The sequence below is a fragment of the Gossypium arboreum genome, chromosome 6 (genome assembly GCF_025698485.1).
Source record: "Gossypium arboreum isolate Shixiya-1 chromosome 6, ASM2569848v2, whole genome shotgun sequence".
In the NCBI taxonomy this organism is placed as follows: domain Eukaryota; kingdom Viridiplantae; phylum Streptophyta; class Magnoliopsida; order Malvales; family Malvaceae; genus Gossypium; species Gossypium arboreum.
The window spans coordinates 138577823-138588336 of record NC_069075.1 but is presented as its reverse complement, the minus strand read 5'-3'; the positions used below and the strand labels follow the sequence as shown (position 1 = coordinate 138588336).

The 10514-nt window shown below is 32.1% G+C and overlaps 1 protein-coding gene across 1 annotated transcript; it reads left to right on the top strand.

Annotated features, from left to right (window-relative positions):
• The first annotated feature begins 390 nt into the window (after positions 1-390).
• On the top strand, positions 391-5376 carry LOC108485591 (MDIS1-interacting receptor like kinase 2-like). Its single transcript, XM_017789449.2, has 2 exons — positions 391-4695; positions 4802-5376. Exons 1-2 carry the CDS (start codon positions 1911-1913, stop codon positions 5095-5097), a joined length of 3081 nt encoding a protein of 1026 aa, XP_017644938.1. The 5' UTR covers positions 391-1910; the 3' UTR covers positions 5098-5376.
• Positions 5377-10514: the final 5138 nt, after the last annotated feature.

Below are 10514 nucleotides of genomic sequence, written 5' to 3'. Positions count from 1 at the left end.
TAGTCCCGGTTTATAGGTTTGAGCCCGGTCTGACTTGAAAAATGGGCTTAAATTTTTTTCAAGTCCCAACTGGCTCACTTTTAGATTAAATTTTTATTTTATTTTTATATATAAATAAATTTTAAAAATATAATACATCAAATACACTAAAAATTAAAATAAATATTTTCAAATAAATTGAAAATAAACTAAAAAATCTTTTATATTTAAAAAACACTAAGATAGATGAAACTTAAGAAACAAATGTCTCTAATATAATAATAAAATTAATTATAAAACAAGACTTATACAATATCTAAAAATAACAATAAAATAATAATAAAATAATAATAAAATAATAATAAAATAATAATATTTTTTTATAAATTCAGGCTAAGCTTACTCGAGGCTAAACCTGCTTTCTAGATGAGTATCATGTTTTTGCCCCAATCCATTTTTTTCCTAAAAAAATTGACTCCTCCATGCGGACACAAGACTTCAGTTAGCCCAGCACATTACACGCGCTCCGCGTCAAGAGTCGCTTGTCTAACCTTTTTCTTTTTATTCTTTTTGAATTTCATTTGGGGTTCTTTTCACTTTTTTGTTTAACCTTTAGACAATTTCAGATTAACTTTTTTTCCTTCAATGGGTTGCTTTTAATTTTGTTAAAATTCGAAACTTTGTATTTTGTTTTTCTCCAGATTAAGATTTGGACATGGATTTGAGTTTTAGCAGTTATTATTTTGCCCAAATTATAGGGTTTGTCCAAACCCTTCCATGATGTTTGAACTTCTTTGGTACAATCCTATCCCAAATCAATCAACTCATTCTTCACTCAATGGGTTGTCAGAACAAAATCACACACGAAATTATACATTTCAAGATACGTAATGATTGGTTTCATGAAGAAATGATTAAACACTTAAAACTAATGAATGATTTCATTCACCAAAATTAGGGGAAAAAGCCTTTGACTGCTTTAGGTATAATCTTCATCTGCAACAAGTTGATGGATACATCTCAAATCTCAATTTCAGTGTTGAAAGTACAAGGGCTTTTACACGGTGGGATTGTTAGAGATGATGAAGGTATTCATCACTGTTGCATTGTTAGTTGGTTGCGAATTTTGGCTTGATTTTGGCGTCCACAATATGTTCGTCATTTGTCCTCTTAGAATAACTTTTAGTTCTGGTTATCTTAGTTCTCCTTATTTGAGTTACTTATTTAGATGAACTCTTTAAGAACACTGAATTCTTTGAAACATAATTAATTTTGCCTTTCTTTTTTAACAAAAAATCAGCTGCTTCAAAGGAGGAAATAGGGCTAAAATCTTGAAAATAAGACATGGTTCTTGGAAGTAACATAGATTTTGTTTCAATTATAGTTAGAATAATATAGTCAGTTTCACATATGCTCTATTTCAATCTGCGTACAGAAGGGTTTGGTCTGAACTCTGAGATGCTATTGCTGTGGAGCCAAAAGATAGGGAGATAAAAGCTTATTGCCTGTGTGAATGTCCAAGTCAGAAGGAGTCTACCATAAGTACAGAACAAAAGTTGCCAAACGAAATTAACGAAATAATATAAACTAATAGAATGAAAAGACTTGAGAGGGATAAATTTATGTAACTACACTGATAGAATGAAAAGACTTGAGAGGGATAAATTTATGTAACTACACTGAATCCATTTTTCCACATCTCCAGTTTGTAGTCTTATATGACATTTGTCTTCTTGACACTAAATGGGCCAACGTATATTACTATAATACAAAGACCTAAAACTCTGGAGTGAAAAATTGGTGAAAGACTTGTAGTTTTTTTATTTGAGGGTTGAAAGACTTAATACTTAGTTTGATCGTACAGGCTACTTCAATTAACCTATATATAACCGTCATATCATGGCTGTTACTTGCATGCAGAACATTTGTTAATGATGAAGAGTTTCACTGTGCTTGCTCCCTTACTTTTGTGTGTTACTTTACTATTTTCTTCTCTTAATGATGCTTCTGATTCTGCAGCAGAAGCATTGGCAATTCTCAAATGGAAAGCCAGCCTTCAAAGCCAAAACCATTCTGTTTTGCTTTCCTGGAATACGTCCAACAATCCAAATACCAAAACAAGTCCTTGTGCTTGGTTTGGAATCCATTGCAACCATGCTGACAGTGTTACTAAGATTAACCTCACTGGCTATGGTGTAAAAGGTACGCTCCATTCATTTCCATTCTCATCTTTGCCTAATCTTGCAGAGTTGGACCTTAGCATCAATGAACTTTATGGCATAATCCCACATAATATCAGGCAGCTCTCCAAACTAACCTACCTTGATTTATCCTATAACCAGTTCTCTGGGCAAATCCCACCTGAAATTAGCCGCCTTGTACATCTTCAGACCCTTCACCTTGCTGGAAATCAGTTGAACGGCTCAATTCCTCAAGGACTTGGTCAGCTCAAATTTCTCACTGACCTTGCCTTGTGTAGCAACAAGCTAAATGGTTCCATTCCTGCTTCTCTCGGTAAACTAAGTCGACTTCTTTCCTTAGTTCTCTTTGATAATTCCCTTTCCGGACCCATTCCTCCAGAATTGGGAAACCTTAGGAATTTGGTTGAAGTTTACCTGGACACCAACCGTCTAACTGGTCCAATCCCTTCCACGTTTGGAAACTTGAGAAAACTGAGCGTGCTTCACATGTTTAACAATAGTCTTTCAGGTTCCATCCCCTCTGAGTTAGGGAATATGGAATCTCTTTCTGAAATAAGCCTTTATCACAACAATCTATCTGGCTTGATCCCAACCTCATTTGGTGACTTGAGACATCTTACACTTGCCCACCTTTATGAAAATCAACTCTCTGGTCCCATTCCTGAGGAGTTAGGAAACTTGAATTCTCTTGTTGACCTAGAGTTGAGTGAAAACCAACTCAATGGCTCTATTCCTGCTTCACTTGGCAGTTTGAGCAACTTGGAAATTCTGCATGTCCGAGACAACCGACTCTCAGGTTCCATTCCTAATGAAATCGGAAACTTGATGAAGTTGATTGTGTTAGAACTAGACCACAACAATCTGACAGGAAATTTGCCACAAGGCATTTGCCGTGGTGGATCACTTGAATACTTCACAGCAAATGACAACCAGCTTACCGGGCCAATCCCTCAAGGGTTGAAAAATTGCACTACCTTGAAGAGAGTCTACCTTGAAAGAAACCGACTCAGAGGAAATATATCTGAAGATTTAGGCGTTTACCCAAACCTAACATTCATTGAATTAAGTGACAATGAACTTTTTGGTGAAGTGTCTTCCAATTGGGGATTGTGCAGAAGCTTACAGAGCCTATCTATTGCAAGGAACAATCTCAGTGGTACAATACCAGCTGAGATTGGAAACTCACGTCAGATACACAGGCTTGATCTTTCTTCAAATCATTTAGTTGGGGAGATTCCAAAGAAAATTTCAAAGTTGACATCTTTGCTTTATCTTTATTTGAATGGGAATAAACTTTCTGGGAGTCTACCCCTGGAACTAGGACTTATGTCCAAGCTTTTGTATCTAGACTTGTCTGCAAACCAATTGAGCAACTTCATCCCTGAAACTATAGGGAATCTGTCCATGTCATTCTACTTGAATTTCAGCGTGAATCGGTTTAGCCAAAGAATTCCAATTCAAGTAGGCAAGTTAACTAGTCTGGTTCAGCTAGATTTGAGTCACAACATGCTTTCAGGGGAGATTCCAGGGGAACTTCAAAGTTTGCGGAGCTTGGAGACACTAAACCTTTCTCACAACAATCTCTCTGGTGAAATCCCATCCTCTTTGGAGAAGCTCCGAGGCCTGTACACTGTTGACATTTCATATAATGAACTCCAGGGTCCCATTCCCAACTGCCAAGCATTTCTAAATGCTTCAGTACAAGAATTGGAAGGGAACAAAGGATTATGTGGCAATGCTAGTGGATTACCGCCTTGCACACCTTTTTCAAAAAAGGGTCACAACAACAACAAAACCCTTTTAGTAGTTATATTCTCTCTTTTATCAGTGTCTGGTCTCTCGATTTCATCAATTGCTTTGTTTTTTGCCTTCAAGAAGAGGAAGAAAGATGCAGATGAAGGAAGACAAAGCAATGCAAGTGATGAGATATTTTTCTCAATATCTTTCTTTAATGGAAGAAAATTGTATGAAGAGATCATTAGAGCTACCAAAGATTTTGATGCTCAATATTGCATTGGGAAGGGAGGATATGGAAACGTATACAAAGCAGAGCTGTCATCAGGAGATGTTGTAGCTGTGAAGAAATTCCATCTGTTGCATACCAGTGAAATGGCAGATCAAAGACAGTTCCTAAATGAGGTTAGGGCACTGGTAGAAACAAGACACAGAAATATTGTGAAGTTCTACGGTTTTTGTTCCTCTGCAGGTCATTCCTTTTTAGTATACAAGTACCTTGAAAGGGGTAGCTTGGCTTCTGTTCTCAGGAAGAATGAAGAATCTAAGAAATTGGACTGGAACAAGAGGGTGAATATTGTCAAAGGTGTTGTTAATGCCCTCTCCTATTTGCACCACGACTGTTCACCACCCATTGTTCATCGAGATATAACAAGCAACAACATTTTGCTTGATTTGGAGTATGAAGCTCACCTTTCAGACTTTGGCACTGCTAAGCTTCTCAATCCAGACTCATCCAATTGGAGTAATATTGCTGGAACATATGGATACATTGCACCAGGTGATTTTCATTGTACTTCCATAGATGACATGGCATATAGGATAATATTTGTCATCAACTATTTATCTTTTTATTTGTCATCAACTATTTATCTTTTTCTTTGCAGAGCTTTCCTACACCATGCAAGTTACTGAAAAATGTGATGTGTATAGTTTTGGTGTTCTGGCATTGGAATTGATATCCGGGGCATATCCAGGTGAATTTCTCTCTAATCTATCGATTTTAACAGCAGAAAGCACTCCACTAAACAATGTGTTGGATCAAAGGCTTTCGCCTCCACTGCCAGAAGTTGTGAACAAACTCGTATTCATCCTGAAGCTGTCTGTTTCATGTTTAGATAACAATCCAAAATCTAGGCCAACCATGCACACTGTTTCTCAGCTGGTGTTCGACCACATCTAGTCCCATGTAGGACCCTTTGATCTTCATCTAAGATACCACCTTGGAAATGTTTGGTATTGCTCTAATGTTGTTTCTTTAGCTTTTTTGTAATAATCATGGGTGAGTGAATTAACATTTTTATACCCTTAATTACCTTTTCCATGAAAATTGCTACTAGCTTGTCGGTAGTGCAACAAGAGTTGTTTCGGATATTTGTCTGTAACAGTTTATCATAAATTGTATTCTAGTCTTATCTTTTCAAAGGTTTCACCCTCTAATATTAACTGGGTCGTTCAAAGAGCTAAGGGTTTCAAAGCTTTCAACACCCTCCCTTTGCTATTAATCCTAGTCCTATTTTCTCATATTAGACTTACACCCATTAAAGGATTCGCTAATCCATTTATTAATGAATTTGATATTTTAAAGCTCTCAAATTTTAATGTCTTCCCCATTCTTTTTCTCTAAAGGGTCATACCTGTATCAACCATCACTTGTATTTGATGGAGTAATCGTGTTCTTTGAAGTGAATCTACTTGACCAGCCTCCATTAACTCCTATCTTGAATTAACTTAAATGTTTTCTTTGAAAATTGTCGTGGTTGTTGTCCACTCTATTTTGTATGAAAGTTGTGGTGGATTTGGTTTTTTATTTCTTGTTGTTTTTAGTTGTGTCATTGTGTATACATAGATTTGCTAAGGCAATAGTTGTTGGAAAACCTCATCATAATAGAGCATTTTGATGGTGTTCACAAAATTGGACTCCAAAATACCGAGGAGGAGGATAATTCATTTGAGACTTGGCTTTTCGTGCATACTAATATGTCAAGTCTCTTGGGGGAATTTGGTAGTGGTCGATTGGTTGATTAGTGCTCATTATTAGGATGGTTTGATGATGGCAGAGCTAGAACACAATTATCGATAGTTGATTAAAGTAGTACATCTCTGGTTGTTTCTAAATTCTCCCGGTGCTGTAGTTACTATCGGTTTGTCTTTCTCCTTTATTTGGGTTTTTTTTTTTTTTTTTTTTGTGTGTGTGGAGGCAATGACATTTATATTCCTTATTTATGGTTCCTATTAAAGAAAGTATTTTTGTTCTAAAAAAACAAGGATGGATGAAAAATTAGAGTTAAAAAAATGTCCTTTGCAATTATGAATTAGATAACTAATTTGTATTAATCTTTTGATTAATTATAAGACTGTTATCTTTAGTCGGAAAGGTTTTTAAATCTATTTTCTAAAAAAGATTAATGGAAAAGAATTCTAGTTTTCCTATAAAAGATAAGCAATTTTTACTTTATCATGTGTGTGCTATTTAGAAAAATATAGTTGAGATGAATTACTAAAATTACTGGATTTTATATAAAAGAAACATAAATGGTTGAAAAGCTTATAAAGTCTAGTATTTAGTCAGTCAAATGGAACTAACATCTAAGTAATGTATTCAATAGTAGTAAGCTGAATTAAATTTTTGGGGTTTAACTAAATTTTTCAAAAGAACAAGGATCTAATTAAAATTTTCAAAATTTTAGGGTTTAGTTAAAATTTTCAAAGGATTGATGAGAATTAAAAAAACTAAAAGTTCTAATTAAAATTTTAAAACTTTTAAAAGTCTTAATTAGAATTTCTAATAAATTTTGAATGTATAATGAAAATTTTCTAGATTGTTTTTTAGAAATCTCACTAACTCCAATGAAGTTTCACCCCTACATGTAATTTGATATTATCTTATAAAAGAACCTTCAGTTTCAACTTCATTCAAACTATGATATTTGGGTTATTGGTGGAACAAAAAACTTGGCTTATAACCGTTTAAAAAACAATTCCGTTTTAACTCTAGTCAGAACTAAAGGTGGGTAGAATTAGAGATTTTGTACAATCAATCCAAAAATGTGAATGAGTCAAAAGAGATAAATAAATAGAGTATCAGCACACAATATTTATTAACACAGTTCAGATTTCCAATTTTATATTTACAGCGCTTCGCTCAAAGAATAATTTTATTCAATAATTATCTTGATTACTCATTGGCTTAAACTCAATCTACCCTTACATAAATAAGTAACTGTAGTCCAAATACTGACTCCAATTGTTACAAACCATTCTCCCTAAATACGTCACATTATATACAATATCTCCCCATAAACAATCTCTAAACAAAGAGTGTCTAAAACACTATAAAATGACTAAAGAAAAAGCTCGATCAATTGACATATTTATAGGCTCTTCTCCAACATTGATCAGTAACCAAAAGATAAGTCTTTTATCATTACTTAAATGATAGCTCTCATAACAAAAAGTGCAAATAAAGAGAATTAAACTCCCCCTAAGAGTATGCATAAACAAGGGGCTTGCTTAAACTCCCCTTATCATCACCAGGAACCTTGCACCGTAAGGTAGTTTGTAGGACACCCCACATCCCACTCAGTTGTTGGATCCAAATGTGTGACATCACATTATGTTATCGGAACAACTTAGACTAATTTAACATAAATTCACAGAGTTAAATTCATAATTATCATTCATAACAATTAACCCATTCAATATGATCATACACATACATTCATAATACATAAGAATCAATTGCATCTAATTACAAGGTTATAATAAGTTAATTTTAAAGTTAGGACTCAAATTCAAACTCAAATGTCAAATTTTAACATGTTGTCTTGAGATACGGAACCACATGTCTCAAGATAGGCTTCATTTTCAATTTGGTATTTTTGCTTCGATGTAGATCCTCTGGTCTCCCTTATTTTGCTATTTTAACTTCAATGTTTGGATGTCTCGAGATAAGGAGTTCTTGTCTCAAGACTTGGTATAGGAAAAAAATTTATTTAGCTTCGATATGCCCTTTTCTTGAGACAAATCCGATATGTCTCGAGACTTAAATGCGATTGTCTCGAGACCAACATGATATGTCTCGAGACATTAAGCACTTGAATGCACGATGAGGTAAAATTTATTCTAACATTCTCGAGACATATTCTTTCTATCTCAGGATTAATGGTCAAATGATCAAAACTGTAGAATTTTTGAAGTGTACAAAACATTTCAATAATGAATTTAAATTTACCTAAAACTTACCTCAATATAAAATCATCAATTCAACATATCAAAACACATTCAATCACAACCAAATCATGGGTGATACTATTGTACGCTCAAAAAGCGTATCAAAAATTTCAACTTATATCAATACTAAATTTTTATTAAAAATATTAGAAAATTTGATAAAAGTTAAGAATTTTAATATACACTAGGAGGAATTTTCATAAAATAATAGGTCAGCTTACACCGTAATTGTTGGTTCCCGAAGAAATAATTAAACACTTAAAACTAATGCTTGGTTTCATTTACCAAAAAAAATAAAATAAAAAATGAAGGATTTAGGTATAATCTTCATCTACAAAATGTTAGTAAAGTCCGACTCCGGTCCGGTGGGGACAAAATGGTTGGTTGGATGGCATTTGGTATTCGCAAATTGGCCTTTGGAAATAATCCTTCGGTTGTTTGTGGGTTCTTTTACCCTTCACTGTGTATTTTTGTTACAGATAAGCACTAACCTTTCCTACTCAATCCTCATTCCCCCTCTTTTGGCTCTTACTACTACTTATTTCACTAGTTAATTACTTGCCATGTGTCATTAATATCTATCTTTTTTTTTTTGTTTTTTTTTTTATTATTATCAACAAATTGGGTTCATAATTTAGTACTATTATATTATATATGAAAAAAAAGAATTGCCATGAAATATCATTTTTATGCATGGATTATTTATATCCTTTAAGTGCATTTTAGAAGAATGGGGGAGAATTTATGTGTAGAATTTATTGCATCGGAAAGAAGATTTGATGCAAAAGTCGAGGACATGGTAGTAGAGTCAATTGTAAGAGAAGACTTAGACTTAGCTAGTTAACAAAAATGAGATGGAGCACAAAAAAATCAAGGATATGGTGGAGTTATAGCCATTACCATTTGCCAGTAAGGGTGTAAAGAATTAACAAGTGATATCATGAGCTTGATTTATCTTGTGCTTATTTTGCTTACATGTGAAATCAAGGAAAGTTATACTTAATAAGGCTTAATATCAGGTATTTGAATTTAATTTTTTTTAATTTGATATTTAAGGTTTTTCAATTTGGTATCTAATTTTTTTTAATTTAGTATTTAATGTTTTTTGGGTTCAATTCGGTACATAATTTGATAATTGTTCATAATTTAGTACCTAAGCTTTTCTTTTGTCCAATTTGATGCTTATATTTGCCAGATGTGTGAATTTCTGTAATGACCCAAATTCATGAGCACCGCAAAAGCGAGTTATAGGTCCTCCGTCTTAGTAAACTGAGTTCGAAAATAATTATTTGAAATATTTATGAGTCTAGTGATGTATTTAATTAGGTTTAAATTAGGTGAATTTAGCTTAATTTAGAGTAATTAGTAAAAAGAATTAAATTGAATAAGGTGTAAAAGTTTAATTATAAAGTAAAAGAAAATAAGAGGGACTAAATAGGAAAATAAGCCAATGGCTTAAGATGAGGTGGCAATACATGGAAAAATCTTAGATTTTTCTTGATTTATATTATAAAAATATTATTTAATTAAAAATTATAAATTATATTAATTAAAGTAAATAATAAAACAAAGACGGTAATAAAATATACATGTGTAATAATCATATTTGTACAATTGTAAATTAAATACTTAATTACTTTTTATTTAAGTAAAAAGATATTTACTATTTATTATAATTATTAAGTTAAAAGATATTTATTAATTAAATAATTATATTATAAGATTTTTGTTTGATAATAAATTAAAAATTTGCTAAATGGATGGTGATGATATTGTACAAATGTACAAAAAATATATGTGTATAATTGCAGTATTTATACTTGTTATTAAATAGATATTTATTATATGTATTATTATTATTATTGTTAATTTATTAAATTATAATTTATATTAATTATATTATGAGATTTGTATAGGATGAATAAATAAAAATATGAAAAATGTAGTATGATGGAATAGTACATCGTAAAAATGTATTTAAACACTTGTATTATAATGATATATTTTCTTAAATTTTAAGTAAAGATATTTATATATTATATATTAAATTATTATATTAATTAAAATGAAAGAAAGGAAGAAAGAAAAATAAAAGGAAAAACTGGGATTTTAAAGCTTGAAGTTTAAATAGGTAAGTCAATTAAGTCATTTTCTTTGTGATTTGATGTTTTAGAAGCTTTAAAGCAAAGTTTTGTTGAAATTAAGTTGAGGTTTTGGAAGTTCTTAGGATTTTTAACATATTTCATGTTGAATAAAATGATGAATCAGAGATTTAATTGAATGAATTTCAAGTTAGAATTGATTAAAGGATTAAATTGTAAAAGAAGCTATAAATTTTATGATTGAGGGATTAAATTGAAATAAATT

Excerpts from the sequence above, each read along its gene's own strand:
- LOC108485591 (XM_017789449.2), top strand. The coding sequence starts at position 1,911 with ATGATGAAGAGTTTCACTGTGCTTGCTCCCTTACTTTTGTGTGTTACT. Across the intron at positions 4,696-4,801 it reads ATATGGATACATTGCACCAG|AGCTTTCCTACACCATGCAA; the intron begins GTGATTTTCATT and ends TTTTCTTTGCAG.